The 18,783-nt window shown below is 44.1% G+C and overlaps 1 protein-coding gene across 1 annotated transcript in view; it reads left to right on the top strand.

Annotated features, from left to right (window-relative positions):
- The window catches only part of LOC126354258 (uncharacterized), a 96,317-nt gene extending 78,454 nt beyond the window's left edge, over window positions 1-17,863 (top strand). Inside the window, exons 3-4 of the mRNA XM_050003777.1 lie at window positions 5,001-5,167; window positions 17,473-17,863. Of these exons, the coding sequence (XP_049859734.1) occupies window positions 5,001-5,167; window positions 17,473-17,647 (342 nt within the window). The 3' untranslated portion in view covers window positions 17,648-17,863. The remainder of the gene's footprint in view (window positions 1-5,000; window positions 5,168-17,472) is intronic.
- The last annotated feature ends 920 nt before the right edge of the window (window positions 17,864-18,783 follow it).

The following is an 18,783-nucleotide window of genomic DNA, read 5'->3' on the forward strand; positions in this document are numbered from 1 at the left end:
ATTCCCAGCTGCTTAAAGAGACCTCTGGAAGTTGTATGTGTGTGAATTTCACATATAATTCTAATTACTGAACACTTTTTACCTAAGTTAGGCATCACCACTCAATATAGCTATTTCCACCATAACTACCAACTTCGGAATACGGAAGACAATTACTTAACGTATTTTACACATTTTATTTACTTATGTCTTATGGGATAATATTGAGGGGTGATGCCTAACTTAGTTAAAAAGTGTTCAGTAATTAGAATTATGTGTGAAGTTCACACACATACAACTTCCAGAGGTCTCTTTTAGTAGCTGGCAATATTAACCACAGCTTCACAGTAAATTTATTCTCTTATGAAATTTGCGGTGGATAACCAATCCATGTTTCAGACAAATAGAGATATTCGCAAATACAACACTATAAAGAAATGAACCATTGACCTTGCTGTTCGTGGGGTGGCTTGCATGTCTCAGTGATACAGATAGCTGTACCATAGATACAACCACTATGGAGGGGTACCTGTTGAGAGACCAGACAAACATGTGGTTCCTTAAGAGGGGCAGCAGGCTTTTCAGTAGTTGCAGGGGTAACAATCTGGGTGATTGACTGATCTGGCCTTGTAACATCAACCAAAATCGCCTTGCTGTGCTGGTACTGCAAACAGCTGAAAGCAAGGGGAAACTACAGGTGTAATTTTTCCTGAGGGCATGCAGCTCTACTATGTGGTTAAATGATGATGGCATCCTTGTTGGTAAAATATTACGGACGTAAAACAGTCGCCCATTTGGATGTCCAGGTGGGGACTACTCAGGAGGATGTCGTTATCAGGAGAAATAAAACTGGCATTCTACAGATAGGAGCGTGGAATGCCAGAACTCTTAATCGGGTAGGTAGGTTAGACCCTTTAAAAAGGGAAATGAAGAGGTTAAATTTAGATATAGTGGGAATTTTTGAAGTTTGGTGGCAGGAGGAATGGGTCTTGTGGTCAGGTGAATACAGAGTTATTAATACAAAATCAAATATGGGTAATGCAGGAGTAGGTTTAATAAAGATAGACAAGATAGAGAAGAAGCCCACATGTACCACAGTTGTATAAGTTTATATTCCAACTAGCCCCACCTATGAGGAGGAAATTGAGGAAGTGCATAATGAGATAAAAGAAATTTTCAGACGAGACGAAAATTTAATAGTCATGGGAGATTGGAATTCGGTAGTAGGAAATGGAAGAGAAGGAAAAGTAGTAGGTGAATACTGACTGAGGGAAAGAAATGAAAAAGGAAGGTATCTCATAGAATTTAGCACTTGGTTTAAGAATCATGAAAGAAGGTTGTATACGTGGAAGAGACCTGGAGACACTGGAATGTTTCAGATTGATTGTATAATGGTAAGACAGAGGTTTTGAAACCAAGTTTTAAATTGATGGACATTTCCAGGGACAGATGTGGAGTCTGGCCTGCAGATTGAAACTGGAGAAACTGCAAAAAAGCGGGAATTTAAGGAGATAGTACCGGGATAGACTGCGGGATAGACTGAAAGAACTAGAAGCTGTAGAGAGATTCAGAGGGAGCATTAGGGAACGATTGATATGAACAGGGGAAAGAAATACAGTAGAATGGATAGCTTTGAGAGATGAAATAGTGACGTTAACAGAGGATCAAGCAAGTAAAAAGACAAGGAGTAGTAGAAATCTTTGGGAAACACAAGAGATATTGAATGTAATCGATGAAAGAAGGAAATATAAAAGGGTTAAGAATGAAGCAGGCGAAAGGGAATACAAACGTTTAAAAAATGAGATCGACAGGAAGTGCAAAATGGTTAAGCAGGAATGGCTTGAGGATAAAGATGTAGAAGCATATATCGCTAGGGATAAGACATATGCTGCCTATAGAAAAATTAAAGAGACCTTTGGAAAAAAGAAAACTGTCTGTATGAATATCAAGAGCTCAGATGGAAAGCCAGTCCTGAGCAAAGAAGGGAAAGCCAGAAAGTGGAAGGAGTATGTAGAGGGCCTATACAAGGGAGATGTCCTTGAGGACAATATTATGGAAATTGAAGAGGACATAGATGAAGATGAGAAGGGAGATATGATACTGCGAGAAGAATTTGAAAAGCACTGAAAGACATAAGTCGAAACAAGGCCGCGGGAGCAGACTGCATTCCTTTAGAGTTACTGATATCCTTGGAAAAGCCAGCCATGCAACACTCTTCCATCTGGCGACCAAGATGTATGAGACAGGCGAAATATCCTCAGACTTTAAGAAGAATATAATATTTCTAATTCCAAAGAAAGCAGGTGTTAACAGGTGTAAAAATAATCAGTTTAATAAGTCACGATTGCAAAAAGCTTAACAGAATGGAAAAAAACTGGTAGAAAATCAGTTTGGGTTCCAGAGAAATGTAGGAGCATGCGAGGCAATCTGACCCTATGACTTCTCATAGAAGATAGGTTGAGGAAAGGTAAACCTACGCTTATAGCATTTGTAGACTTAGAGAAAGCTTTTGACGATGTTGATTGGAATAATCTCTAGCAAATCCTAAAGTGGCTGTGGTAAAATACAGGGAGTGAAGGCTATTTACAGTTTGTACAGAAACCAGATGGCAGTTGTAAGAGTAGAAGGGCACGAAAGGAAAGCAATGGTTGAGAAGGGAGTGAGACAGGGTTGTAGCCTCTCCCCGATGTTATTCTATATTGAGCAAGCAGTAAAGGAAACAAAAGAAAAATTCGGAGTAGAAATTAAAGTCTAGGGAGAAGTAATAAAAACTTTGAGGTTTGCCGCTGACATTGTAATGCTATCACAGACAGCAAAGGACTGGGAAGATTAGTTGAACAGAATAGATCGTTTCTCGAAAGGAGGATACAAGTTGCACATCAACAAAAGCAAAACAAGGATAATGGAATGTAGTCGAATTACATCAGGCGATGCTGGGGGAATTAGAGTAGAAAATGAGACACTTAAAGTAGTAGATGAGTACTGCTATTTGGGAAGCAAATTAACTTATGATGGTGGATGTAGGGAGACTGGCAATGGCAAGAAAAGCGTTTCCGAAGAAGAGAAATTTGTTAACATTGAGTATAGATTTCAGTGTCAGGAAGCGTTCTCTGAAAGTATTTGTATGGAGTGTAGCCATATACGGAAGAGAAATACTGAAGATAAACGGTTTAGACAAGAAGAGAATTGAAGCTTTTGACATGTGGTGCTACAGAAGAATGCTGAAGATTAGATGGGTAGATAGCGTAACTAATGAGAAGGTACTGAATAGAGTAAGGGAGAAGAGAAAGTTGTGGTACAACTTGACTAGGAGAAGGGATCGGTTGGTAGGACATATTCTGAGGCATCAAGGGATCACCAATTTAGTATTGGAGGGCAGCGCGGAGGGTAAAAATCGTAGAGTGAGACCAAGAGATGAATACACTAAACAGATTCAGAAGGATGTAGGTTGCGTTAGGTACTGGGAGATGAAGAAGCTTGCACAGGATAGAGTAGCATGGAGAGCTGCATCAAACCAGTCTCTGGACTGAAGACCACAGCAAGAAAAGCAACGATGTTTGTGCCTTTGCTGCCAGCTGATCTATCCGGCTTAACAAACAGGACCGGAGCAGTCGTTGCGTCAGTTACTCCAGAGGCACTGATCATGGTTTGGGAAGAGCTCGTCTTTACGCTCGATGTGTGCCCCGTGATGAATGGTGTTCACACTGAACACTTTAAAGATTTGGTTTATTATTTATACATGTAAGTTGAATGTAATAAATACTACATAGCCTTAAAAACTCCATGTTCATTTCGAAACACCAGCCATAATGCTTTGATTTTTTATATACGGACGGTACTCTGTCTTTCACACGAAATTCAGGAACTGCATGGTGACTAATACGACGGTGTCTGTTGTATAGGAGGGTTTAATTTAGGTTTTAAAATTTGTTTATGGAAGCTGACTGGGCTGCTCTCTCCGCCCATCTTCAGTGGTTTGCGACAGAAACAACTCAGAGTGTTACGATGTAGAAAGCTACGTACATAAGTAGCGTTTTTGTAGAATATGTTGCTAGCGAATACTTTCATGGCTTACAGGTACTTTTTAATGCATCTAGTGCATACTGAAATGTCTTTTGTCCAGAATGAAATTTTCACTATACAGCGGAGTGTGCGTTGATATGAAGCTTTCTGGCAGATTAAAACTGTGTGCCGGACGGAGACTCGAACTCGGGACCTTTGCCTTTCACGGGCAAGTGCTCTACCAACTGAGCTACCCAAGAACGACTCACGCTCCGTCATAACAGCTTTAATTCCGCCAGTACCTCGTCTCCTACCTTCCAAACTTCACAGAAGCTCTCCTGCGAACCAAGCAGAACTATCACTCCTGGAAGAAAGGATATGCGGAGACATGGCTCAGCCACAATCTGGGGGATGTTTCTAGAATGAAATTTTCACTCTACAGCGGAGTGTGCGCTGATATGAAACTTTCTGGTAGATTAAAACTGTGAGGACGGGGCGTGAGTCATGCTTGGATAACTCAGTTGGTAGAGCACTTGCACGTGAAAGGCCAAGGTCCCGAGTTCGAGTCTCGGTCTGGCAGGCAGTTTTACTCTGCCAGAAAGTTTCATCTTTTGTCCACATAGCGAGCACGTTAGAAGTGTAGATACAGTCGTTAAAAGGCCATGAAGGTAAATACTTTAACAGCAGAATAATGTATTGCACAAATGTGGTTAACCAGACAGTACAGAACCTGGAAAGCTGTACAGCGTCTTATATTTACGTTGACTTATGCAGTGACATTCCAATATTTCCTCGTGAGTACGAACATACCAGTACGACATAGGACTGAATTATGACTTGCATAGCATACGCAGTAGTAGTGAATTTTTCAAATGAGACAAGTACAGCAGAAGCGAAATTTTAGAATAGCTAAAAGTGGGATCGTACTGGTATGTTCATATTCGTGTTTCTATTTTCATGCCTTGTAAGAACGATTGGTGGGCAGCTCGGACTGCAGGCTGTGTGTGGTTTGCGCGCAGGTGTTCGGAGAGGCGGCGGGGGCGGCGGCGGGGCGGCCGTCGCTGGACTGGGGGCGCGTGCTGCGTGCCGACCCCGCGGGCTGCGCGCGCAGGGTGCTCTGCGAGCTGGCCGCCGAGCCACAGCTGCGGCTCAGCGACGCCGACAGGCGACTCCTCGCCCTCGTCACGTGCGTACACCTCCCAGGCCAATGACAACTTGCCCTGTTTTAAATGGCTTCGGGCGATGGCCCATATGACCCAGAAAGATGAAGCAAAATAAAATTAGACATAGCGAAATTTTTAAAATCAATATTATACACTTTGTTTTCTTCGATATCAAGATACTGAGTACTGACTCGTCGAAAGTCAAATTCTCGATCTACACCTTCATCTACAGTATACACCGCAACCAATCTTACAGTCTGAGGTGAAGGATGCTTATGTTACCAGCATTAGTATCCCTTTTCCCTATTCAGTTCGCAATAGGTGACCCTGAAGAACGACTGTCGATAAACCTCACCTGATTTCCTCTTCATGGTCATTTCACTCAATATACTTTCTTTCTTTCTTTTGCTTGTGCCTTTTCCCCGCAGTGACGTAGGGACGGCATGGTTAATCGGATTTGGTAAGGTTAATTTAAGGGGTGGTGGATACCCTTCCTGCCGCCACCCCGTACCGCCCGGGACGGAATTAGTGTACCCCAACTCTCTGCGTCTTGTGTAATCCATCGATTGGGGTGAAGGTGTTCAGATGTCTCCGAGCCGTGTAACCGAGGCGGCACGTGGGGTCCAACTCGGTATAAACCCAGTGGGATGTGGAAAAACGCCTAAAAAACACATCCACGCTGGCCGGCACTCCGGCCTCCGTCGTTAATCCGCCAGATGGATTCGATCCGGAGCTGGCGCGCCTACCCGAGTCCAGGAAGCAGCGCTTTAGCGCTCTCGGCTGACCTGGCGGGTTTCATTTTACTCGATATACGGGTAAATAAAAATTTCTTAATTAACATCTATCTTTCTTTTATTTATCTATCTTCTTCTACTATGAAGAGCCAAACAAACTAGCCAACCTCCCTAATATCATGCAGGGCCTTCGCAAGCACGCATAAGTGCCGCAATACGAAGTGGCGTGGTCTCGACTAGTGTCTGAAGTAGTGTGGGAGGGACTGACACCATGAATCCTGCATCGCTGTCCGTGAATCCGTAAGTGTACGACGGGGCAGAGATCTCTTCTTGCAAGGCACGCCAGATGTGCTTGATAATACTCATGCCTGGGGAGTTTGGTGGGCAGCGGAAGTGTTTCAACTCACAAGAGTGTTCCTGGAGTCACTCTGCAGCAACTCTGGACATGTGTGGTGTCGCATTGTCCTGCAGGAATTGCCCAAGTCCGTCGGAATGCACAGTACACATGCCTGTACGCAGATGATCAGACAGTTTGGCTACGTACGTGTTAACTGTCAGAGTCGTATCTAGACGTGTCAGGGGTCCCATATCACTCCAACTGCACACACCCCGCACTATTACAGAGCCTCCTCCAGCTTGAACAGTCCCCTGCTGACATGCAGGGTCCACGGATTCATGAGGTTGTCTCCATACCTTTACACGTCTATCCGCTCAATACAATCTGAGTCCGCAGCTCGTGGTCGTGCGGTAGCGTTCTCGCTTCCCGCGCCCGGGTTCCCGGGTTCGATTCCCGGCGTGGTCAGGGATTTTCTCTGCCTCGTGATGACTGGGTGTTGTGTGATGTCCTTAGGTTAGTTACGTTTAAGTAGTTCTAAGTTCTAGGGGACTGATGACCATAGTTGGTAAGTCCCATAGTCCTCAGAGCCATTTGAACCATTTTGATACAATCTGAAATGAGACACGTCCGAGCAGGCAACATGTTTCCAGTCACCAACAGTCCAATGTCGGTGTTGAAGGGGCCCACGATAGGCGTAAGGCTTTGTGTTGTGCACTCATCAAGGGTACATGAGTGGGCCTTCGGCTCCGAAATCCCGTATCGGTTATGTTTCCTTGACTGGTTCGCACGCTCACACTTGCAGAAGGCCCAGCACTGAAATCTACAGCAATTTGCGGAAGGGTAACATTTCTGTCACGTTGAACGGTTTTCTTCAGTCGTCGTTGGTCCTGTTCTTGCAGGATCTTTCTACGGCCGCAGCGATGTTGGAGGTTTGATATTTTACCTGATTCCTGAGATTCAAGGTACACTCCTGAAACGGTCGTACCTGAAACTCCCCAGTTCATCGCTACCTCGGAAATGCTTCATCCCATCGCTCGTGCGCCGACCATCACACCACGTTCAAAATCACTTGAATTTTGATAACCTGCCTGTGTAGCAGCAGTAGCCGATCTAACAACTGCGACACTTCTCTTATATAAGCGTTGCCGACGGCAGTGTCGTATTCTACCTGTTTATGTATCTCTGTATCTATACCAGTTCCTTTGGCGCCTCAGTATACGTATGTACACACAGACCAATTTCAAGTTCCCACCCGCAGTTCTGTCTAAATGTTCAGGCTAATTGGAAGAAATACTGTAGGGACTTCCATACAGTTTTCACTAATAGACAGACTGATTTACAAGTAAGATTTATGTATACACGGTGTTACAAAAAGGTACGGCCAAACTTTCAGGAAACATTCCCCACACAGCAAGAGAGAAAATATGTTATGTGGACATGTGTCCGGAAACGCTTACTTTCCATGTTAGAGCTCATTATATTACTTCTCTTCAAATTACATTTATCATGGAATGGAAACACACAGCAACAGAACGTACCAGCGTGACTTCAAACACTTTGTTATAGGAAATGTTGAAAATGTCCTCCGTTAGCGAGGATACATGCATCCACCCTCCGTCGCATGGAATCCCTGATGCGGTGATACAGCCCTGGAGAATGGCGAATTGTATCACAGCCATCCACAATGCGAGCACGAAGAGTCTCTACATTTGGTACCGGGGTTGCGTAGACAAGAGCTTTCAAATACCCCCATAAATGAAAGTCAAGAGGGTTGAGGTCAGGAGAGCGTGGAGGCCATGGAATTTGTCCGCCTCTACCAATCCATCGGTCACCGAATCTGTTGTTGAGAAGCGTACGAACACTTCGACTGAAATGTGCAGGAGCTCCATCGTGCATGAACCACATGTTGTGTCGTACTTGTAAAGGCACATGTTCTACCAGCACAGGTAGTGTGTCACGTACGAAACCATGATAACGTGCTCCATTGAGCGTAGGTGGAAGAACATGGGCCACAATCAAGACATCACCAACAATGCCTGCCCAAACGTTCACAGAAAATCTGTGTTGATGACATGATTGCACAATTGCGTGCGGATTCTCGGCAACCCACACATGTTGATTGTGAAAATTTACAATTTGATCACATTGGAATGAAGCCTCATCCGTAAAGAGAACATTTGCACTGAAATGAGGATTGACACATTGTTGGATGAACCATTCGCAGAAGTGTACCCGTGGAGGCCAATCAGCTGCTGATAGTGCCTGCACACGCTGTACATGGTACGGAAACAACTGGTTCTCCTGTAGCACTCTCCACACAGTGACGTGGTCAACATTACCTTGTACAGCAGCAACTTCTCTGACGCTGACATTAGTGTTATCGTCAACTGCACGAAGAATTGCCTTGTCCATTGTAGGTGTCCTCGTCGCTCTAGGTCTTCCCCAGTCGCGAGTCTTAGGCTGGAATGTTCCGTGCTCCCTAAGACTCCGATTAATTGCTTCTAACTTCTTCCTGTCGGGACACCTTCGTTCTGGAAATCTGTCTCGACACAAACGTACCGCGCCACGGCTATTGCGCCTTGCTAGTCCATACATCAAATGGGCATCTGCCAACTCCGCATTTGAAAACATTGCACTGACTGCAAAAGCACGTTCGTAATGAACACTAACCTGTTGATGCTACGTACTGATGTGCTTGATGCTTGTACTGTAGAACAATGAGTCGCATGTCAACACATCACCGAAGTCAAAATTTACCTTCCTTCAATTGGGCCAACTGGCGGTGAATCGAGGAAGTACAGTACATACTGACGAAACTAAAATGAGCTCTAACATGGAAATTAAGCGTTATCGGACACATGTCCACATAACATCTTTTCTTTATTTGTGTGTGAGGAATGTTTCCAGAAAATTTGGCCATACCTTTTTGTAACACCATGTATAAGCTATGAATATTTAGTAGAAATTGAGAGTAATGATAAATTAAAATCTCCCATGACTTTGAAAACGATAACATTGCCATCCAGCAGTGAACGGCAAAACTCCTTTTACCAACGTTACGTGACACAGGATGCTTGGTACCACTATTACATAGCAGAGGGTGCTATCTACCCACGTTGTGTGGCAGAGTGTGCATCGAACAAATTTAGCATGGCAGAGGATATTTCGTAGGAATGTTACATGCCAGAGGGTGCTTTGTGCCAGCCTTGCATGGTAGGGGGTACTTCTTTCCAACTAGGCAAGGCAGAGGGTGTTTCGTACCAATGATATATGGCAGGGGGTGTGGCAGAGGGTCTTTATATCAATGTTAGAATGCATAGGATACTTATTACCAGTTCTGCATGCAACCGATGTTATTTGGTAGAGGTTGTTTCATACAAATGGTCTGTGCTTCTTACAAATTTTCCTTGGAAGATGGTGCTTTTTAGTCATGTTATGTTGGAAAATATCGGAAAAAGCCACACCGAAATTGTAACTTGTGCCCGACTGACAATGGCGTCGTGTGGCCAACAAGTGGACAAAGCTTGCACCGGACTGACACTTAAGTCAGGCAGTCTGGGCGACTCAGTAGTTCACAGTCCCATTTGTTGCCATGAGGTATGATTCCAAACGCCAATTAAATATGGAAACATGTAACATACGTGCCTATGGAGAACTTGCCTTTCGTGCACTTTTTAAATCGTTTGTTGTAAGAAGATGATGATATTCACTTAGCCAATGTTGTTCCTAGGATTTTTATCGTAACTTTACGCACTGGCCTGTCAACAAAGTTACCGCTACATCAGATAAGTATCTGGCCATAGACAGTTAGTGGTAACCATACGGAACTGGTGAGGTTCACAAGTGGAATTTTAGGTGTTAACAAGTCTTCTCTGAAGGTATTCGTTTAGTGTGTTGCCTTGTACAGATGTTAAACGTGGGCAAAGTACAGTTTAGACAAGTAGAGAACAGCAGATTTTGAAATGTGGAGCTGTATAAGAATGGTGAAGATCAGATGGATAGATCGAGTAACTAATGATGAAGTACTGAATCAAACTGGGGAAAAACGAAATTTATGGCGGAACTGAAACAAGTGACTTGGTTGCTAGGACACATCCGACGACATCAAAGAATTATCTGTTTGGTGTCGTGGAAGGAAGTAAGGAGGGTAAAACTGTATAGGAAGACCAAACCTTGACTACAATAACCAAGCTGAAATTACGTTGCAGTAGGTATGCTCACAGTCAGATAAAGATCTTTGCACAGGATGGAATCGTGTGAAGAACATCATCAAACCAGTCTTGACAGAACATTCTTCCTCCGTTCATAACATCCTGTTGCTTCTTAGACCAAAGTGCCTAAGCCTGCTGTTATTCTCAGCAGGATGCTTTGCAGGTCTCTTGAGACACTTAATGTATTTAGAAGTTTTCGAGCTGCTCGAATTTGCAAGTTCTCGAAGATCTTCTCTCGTATCTTGTCTGTCGTGTCCCACTCCCCGTATCCCATCCGTTTAGTATCACAAAGAGTATGAGTTTGTTACATGAGTGACAGTACGGAGCAGTTCAGGTGCGGTTACCACGAGTTATGTTCATTTACGTTGATGATCAACTGCCAGAGACTGCACCATTCATCAATCTTCTGCAGGTTATTTTGCAAAGCGACACTGTCTTCCGGCGCTGTTACTTTCTTATAGACAGCAGCATCATGTGTGAACAATCCAATCTTTAAGACTTCCGACGCTTACTACTAGATTATTCATATACAACGCAAACACTTCCTTGGGGAACTCCGGAAATTACCTTAACATCTTTCGATTTTTTTTCCGTTAAGAGCGACTTGTTGAGTTCTGTCTCCAAGGAAGTATTGAATCCAGTCGCAAATCTGGTCCGATACTCAGTGAGCTCTTTTTTTTCGCTAGACGGCAGTGCAGGGCGGTGTCAAATGCGTTCCTGAAGTCAAGGAACACGGCAACAACCTGAGCGCCATTTTCTACAGCGCTGTGGCTCTCATCGAAGAACACAGCGAGCTGAGTTTCACAAGATCCCGTTTGCGGAATCCATGTTCATTTTTGTAGAAGATTTTTCATTCTCAAAAAAAGTCATAATTTTTTTTAGCATAAAACATGTTCCATAATTCTACAACAGACTGACGTCAGCGGCATATGCCCGGTTGTTGGAAACGGAATGATCTGCGCTTTTTTCCAGTCGCTACGTACCCTTGGTTGCTCCAGCCTAATACGATAACTGTATCTACAAGGGGAGCAAATTCTTCCACGTAATGTTTGTTGAACCTTACAAGTGTCTCATCTGGTCCTGATGCCTTTCCATCACTCAGCGACTGTAGTTGCTTTTCTATTCCGCGATCGGTTATCTCAATACCTGCATTTCGATGTTCGAACCATAATTGAAAGGAAGGATAATATAACGATTTTCCACGGTGAAAAAATCTGGGGAGACCGAATTCAGTAACGCGGCCTTCTCTCTGTAATCTTACGTTTCCGTGCCTGTATGGCCACTGAGTGATTGAAAATATGATTTTACGTAAGACCAAAACCTCTTAGGACTTTAAGTCAGAGTGGTTGACATAACTTTACTTTTCACGTCATTGAACGCTTCTCTCATTCTTCTCCTTTCCCTCACTTTCGCTTCTATCCACTGTTGTTTCTCAGCTATGTTATGACTTGCCTTGAATCTGTATGTGATGAAGCTCTCTTTGTTTATTTAGCAGTCTTCTAATACGGCTACTAAACCACGGACGGTCTTTTCCACCTCTCAAGTCCTTGCCCGGCATCTACTTGTCTAAGGCATATTGAACGATGCTCTTGCATTTTTTCCCATTTGTGCTACACATCTTCGTCCTCAGCACTGTATGTTTGTTGTTAATCTACCCAGATACTCTGCAGAGCGTATTCTGTCACTGTTCCTAAGCAACAATTTCTTCTTACCTCTCTTACCACTCTTTGTAAGTCCCGTTGTCATAGATGCTGTCACAGCCTTATGGCCAACATACCTTCCTTTGTGTTAACCTGATTCGATACGTTCAGGTCCGCTTGTAGCTAGGAGGTCCATGACGTTGCCTTTTCGATTTGGTTCTCTAATTATTTGTCCAAAGTAATTTTCAGACCAGTCATCCAGAACAATGCCCCATCTTTGGCACCGGTTTTGATAGCATGACACTCCCAATCTATACATGGCAATTTGAAGTCACCCGCTACTACAAAGGCATGATCAGGAAAGTTTTTAACAATATTCTGCCTGTTTTACATGCGATTGCAGGCTTTCTCGGCGTATTTCGGCTATGAAATCTTCTCGGGCATCGTCGTATTGTTGCAACGTTTCAATGGATTCCATATTCATCATCTTCAGAACTGTTTCCTTCGCTTGAAGATGATGGATGCAGAATTCATTGAAAAGTTGCAACAAGACGACGATACCTGAGAAGATTTCGTAGCCGAAATACGCCGAGAAAGTCTGCAATCGCAACCCGAGAACATATCATATTCTGCAAGTTCTCTAAGAAGCGTTTTACTGCTACAGCTCTGATCCAGGCGGTCTATAGAAACATCCGATTACCATTTTTGACCGACCTTTGGTGCTTAACTCCATCCAAATTAATTCACACTCGGAATCCGTGATGATCTCGCTAGATATTATCCAGTTCTTTACTGCAATAAATAGACCACTACCACTGACGACATTAACCTATCATTGCGATAAATATCCCAATCTGAACTTAGAATTTCTTTTCCCTTCACTTCCGTTTTCAACCAACTTCCTACTCCATACTGCACTATCTGTGCATTATAACTTTCCTTAAGCTGTGAGACTTGAGTTTCTCCCGGCGTGTCCAACAGTCAAGGAACTTACTGGAATGCAGCCCGCTGACGTCGTCGACAACCGGCAATATTTCTACAGAAGGACACTCGGACAGTTCCAAGACAAAACTGTAGCAAGTAAGCGCTGTGTAATTGAATTTAAAACCTCGGTTTGTAGAGAAACTCCGGAAAGATAAGACACACCCACCCACCCACCCACCCACCCACACACCCACACACACACACACACACACACACACACACACACACACACACACACATAAGCCAGAATCACAGTGTCGTTATATTCCATAATATGACCGGCGCACAGACAGTGTTCTGCAATGGGGGATTTGCTCGGATGTTGTAAGCGTGTGTGACGCATGCGCTCAGTACACCGGTCCTCCACAGTCCTGATAGCGCAGTCCACAACCGCAAGAAATACGGTAGACACCCACCTTACGCACACCAGTATCATCCTTTACGGGACCTAAAAGAACTTCGATCTTAGATGTTGGTCGAAAAACACGTTTCACATCATATTTCCACGAAATACGACCAATCCCGTTCTAAATGTTCACTGCGTAAGGCAAAATGGCCGTAGACTTTGGCACAACCTCTTTATTATCATCACTCACACGATGCACAGTTGGTAGATAGCACAACGTACATCTGACATGTCTTTCAATATAACCATTCTGACAAAGGTGACTTCGAGATGGGCTAAGTCAGCTAACAAACTCTCAGGGTCAGAGGTCACGTGGGACTGCGAACCAAAGCACCAAGTACCCCTTCACGTTGAGCCGGATGGTGACAACTATCAGCTTGCAGATATAAGTCGGTGTGAGTAGGCATGTCCCAACATACCATCAACTTTCCTCCTGAGCAATACATAAAGGGAGGGAAGATAGCTATCCTTTTGCACCTTCATCACGAAACAAATATTCCGATGAATTGAATTTAAGTGTTCTAAAAAGTCTTTCAAGTTCGAACTGCCTTGACGCCAAAAAAAAAGTACCAAGTTGCAGTTATGGCATGTCGTATATTGGTCAGACTACCAGGACTGTGGAAGACGGGTGTACTAGCATGAGCGTCACACACGCTTACAGTAATCAAGCAAATCCACCATTGCAGAATATTGTCATGGCACCAGTCATCGTACTGATTATAACAACACGGATATTCTGGCCTGCGCCTCCAGCTATTGGGGTAATTTTATTAATGAGGCTGTTGAAATTAAATTAGCAAGTAACCTTATAAATGGTTTTGGTTTAAATTCTGCATGGAATGCTGCTTTCTCCCTTGTCAAAGTGCAGAGGATCAGAGTTAATGCCACCTCACCCGGTGGTTACACTAGTCTGCATTGGTATCATATGACTGAAAACTAAAAGGCCTATGTGATACTACCTCAAATTTTTATGTAGATTCCAAATCAGTTCTCAGGTCTGTTTCTATCACGTATAATTCTTCTGGAATTTGATTTCAAAGATATACTGCTGTGCCAGTAGGTTACGCGTAAAGTTGGAGGAAATTTCCCTATACGGTCCTGTACACTTCCATGTTGTTACACTTGTTGATGCTAATTGTTATTGTGTGACCTTGGAAATGTTGTTTGTCTCAAAAGCGTACATTATAGTGCTATGGTGTTATGGTTATTCTGAATATTTAAGACAATATTAATAAAACAGATCGCCTGTTGTTTGTAGTTACTAAAATGTCAACACGCAAGTGTGACAACAATCTAAACGTTTTCTGTTACATCGGAATAGTATTAAGACAAGAAGCTCGGATCATAAAAATTCCTTACTTTCTACGCAAATGGGGCAATTGGTCAAGGCAAAGACATTTGAGTCTGAGCGTTTGACCAGAGCTGAGAAATTTTGTGTCAGAACTAAAAATATCGTGCACGAACCGCCTGTACAAAAAAAAAAAAGACTTGATGAAGCAATTTGTAAAGGCTCTACCACCGGATGGACAGTGCTTCAAGTACCCCGAATAAATCTGCCTTCACCACACAAGACAAAGTGAAAGTTAGAATTTTTGTTGGTCCTCAAATGAAGAAATTGATGAAAGTTGAAGATTTTGATAAGACAGTGAAGAACAGAGAAAAAGACGCATGGACCGCCTTACGATCAGTTACTGATAAGTTTCAAGGGAATAACAAAGATCCTTATAACAAGGCTAATGCAAAAGTGTTCCAAACCTTCAAGAAGTTATGTTGTAACATGAGTGTGAAAGTCCACTCTCTATGCCCGCATGTCGATTACTTTCCGGAAAATTTGGCGCGTTATGTTGAAGATCGGGGTGAGCCTTTTTATGCTGATCTTAAGGAGAAGAAGAGGGGATACCCGGAGAACTGTAATGCATTTATGAGGGCCGACCACTGTTGGATGTTGAAGAGGGAAAGTCGTCATACACAAGGAACTCAAAGAATAGAAAATTTAAAAATTGATGGTTCACTGTTGACTTCTTGTTTTTATAAAAAGTAGTCACGAAATAAATTACTGGAATTCTGTAGAATATTTTTAAATGTATTTCGTTTTTCAAATGCGTTTTGATTAAAAATTTTCCTTGTATGAAATTATATTTGAATGTATTTGTGGGCTCAGAAGCTAAAATCGTCAAAATATTACTTATTTCGTGCAAAAACCTGACGTGATAGAGAAATCGGAAGTTTTTTCTAGAATCAGAATAAAAAATTGATTCAAGAACTCCTACTTTCAACAAATTGTATGACAAAAAAAGTTTTAAAATGCAGACTAGTGTTATTAATTTCGATTTCGATGACCTCCGACGTCGATCATATTTGGTTTGTTATGGCGCTGGTGTTATAGTGCTTGAGTGTATACTGTATGTGTGTGTGTGTGAGTGTGTGTGTGTGTTTGTGCGCTCGCGCGTGCTAGTGTTATCTTTTTGGAATTTTTCCAACCGAGGTTTTAAATTCCCTTTCACAGTGCTTACTTGCTGCAGCTTTACCTTGAAAATGACGGGATGTGGTGCTCGTGTCGAATATCGGCGGTTGCATTCCCATAAGTTACACTACTGGCCATTAAAATTGCTACAGCAAGAAGAAATGCAGATGATAAACGAGTATTCATTGGACAAATATATTATTCTAGAACTGACATGTTATTACAATTTCACGCAATTTGGCTGCATAGATCCTGAGAAATCAGTACCCAGAAGAACCACCTCTGACCGTAATAACGGCCGTGATACGCCTGGGCATTGAGGCAAAACAGAGCTTGGATGGCGTGTACAGGTACAGCTGCCCATGCAGCTTCAACACGATACCACTGTTCATCAAGAGTAGTGACTGGCGTATTGTGACGAGCCAGTGGCTCGGCCACCACTGACAAGACGTTTTCAGTTGGCGAGAGATCTGGAGAATGTGTTGGCCAGGGCAGCAGTCGAACATTTTCTGTATCCACAATGGCGCTTACACGACCTGCAACCTGCGGTCGTGCATTATCCTGCTGAAATGTAGGTTTTCGCAGTGATCGAATGAAGGATAAAGCCACGGGTCGTAACACATCTTAAAAAGTAACGTCCACTGTTCAAAGTGCCGTCAATGCAAACAAGAGGTGACCGAGACGTGTAACCAATGGCATCCCATACCATCACTCCGGATGATACGCCAGTATGGCGATGAGGAATACACGCTTCCAATGTGCGTTCACCGCGACGTCGCCAAACACGGATGCAACCATCATAATGCTGTAAACAGAACCTGGATTCATCCGAAAAAATGACGTTTTGCCATTCGTACACCTAGGTTCGTCGTTGAGTACACCATATGTCAGTGATGCAGCGTCAAGGGTAACCGCAGCCATCGTCTCCGAGCTGATATTCGTCGAACTGTTCGTGATGATGGTTGTTGTCTTGCTAACGTCGCCATCTGCTGACTCAGGGATCGAGACGTGGCTGCACGATCCGTTACAGCCATGCGGATAAGATGCCTGTCATCTCGACTGCTAGTGATACGAGGCCGTTGGGATCCAGTGCGGCGTTCCGTATTACCCTCCTGAACCCACCAATTCCATAGTCTGCTAACAGTCATTGGATCTCGACCAACGCGAGCAGCAACGTCGCGATACGATAAGCCTCTATCGCGATAGGCTACAATCCGACCTTTATCCAAGTCGGAAACGTGATGGTACGTATTTCTCCTCCTTACACGAGGCATCACAACAACGTTTCACCAGGCAACGCCGGTCAACTGCTGTTTGTGTATGAGAAATCGGTTGTAAACTTTACTCATGTCAGCACGTTGTATGTGTCGCCACCGGCGCCAACCTTGTGTGAATACTCTGAAAAGCTAATCATTTGCATATCAGAGCATCTTCTTCCTGTCGGCTAAACTTCGGTTCTGCAGCACGTCATCTTGGTGGTGTAGCAATTTTAATGGCCAGTAGTGTACTTCTATTCCCTTGTACCTGCAGAGGCTGGCTGCTGTGCTCACAGTGACGGCGGGGGCGGCGGCCGCGGCGACGTGTCGTGGCGCGCCTTCTGGCGGGCGGTGGAGGTGGGCCGCGCCTCGGCGGACCGTGCGGCGTGCTGGGCGGCGTTCCGCGGCTGCCCGCACTCCACCGCCCTCATCCTGGCAGCCGTGCGCGCCGCATCCACTGCAGACCTCTGACCGCGCCGGCTCCCGCCTCGCTGCCCGCATCTTGCCGACTGCACGCCGCTCTGACACGCCGCAGCTGCAGCTGAGCTCTGCATCGAAGGAGAAGAATGTTTGCTCATTGTTATTTGTGCTAGTTCTGTTTTACTTACGTTACGTTACTGTATAACTATATTTTATACATGTTATATAGCTCTGTACGCCTTTTGTAATAAAGATATTTTTTATTAACGATGTAAAAGACGGACGAGAAGTCCCCCTGTTTAATATAAGATTTGAATCAACGACCGTGCCGAGGTCGGTACACCGGCCCGTCAGATCGCCGAAGGTAACAACCGTCGGCCATGGCGAGTACTTGAATTGGTGGTCGTCGGGGTACGCCGCTCTCTGTTGACAGGATTCAAAAAACAAAAAACAAAAAAATACTCTGAGCACTATGGGACTCAACATCTTAGGTCATAAGTCCCCTAGAACGTAGAACTACTTAAACCTAACTAACCTAAGGACATCACACACACCCATGCCCGAGGCAGGATTCGAACCTGCGACCGTAACAGTCCCGCGGTGCCGAACTGCATCGCCAGAACCGCACGGCCCCCACGGCCGGCGTCCTGGATTCAATTCGAAACCTCTCTGCAGTGAGGGCATACCGACACTGTTGACGTGATTCACCATCGCAGGGACGTTAAGCTCTGTCGCCCCGTTGCTGCTTCTAGAGGGGAGCAGGCTATGTGCCGGTACCAGGTTCCACCCTCTCCCTTCTCTCATCATCTCCAACACAAACACGGCACATGACTACAAACACACCCATCAAAGACACCTACACTTAAAGATACGCTTCCGTACACAGCTCTCATACTTCACGAAGGAAAGTTGCCTAAGGGCGGGAAGGATAGAGGAAACCTTTCCAATCAGGCGTTTGAACCTGCCCTTCGGGGTCTCCCAGCCGTTCATAAATACGATTTTAGATATTTGATATTATGAGGACTATTCAAAAATTTCTTTCAAATTCTAAAGGTAGCAGGGGTAAAATACAGGGAGCGAAAGGCTATTTATAATTTGTACAGAAACCAGATGGTAGTTAGTGGAGGGACACGAAAGGAAAGCAGAGGTTGGGAAGGGAATGAGACAGGGTTTGTAGCCTCTCTCCG

Source organism: Schistocerca gregaria, chromosome 3, assembly GCF_023897955.1.
Source record: "Schistocerca gregaria isolate iqSchGreg1 chromosome 3, iqSchGreg1.2, whole genome shotgun sequence".
In the NCBI taxonomy this organism is placed as follows: Eukaryota; Metazoa; Arthropoda; class Insecta; order Orthoptera; family Acrididae; genus Schistocerca; species Schistocerca gregaria.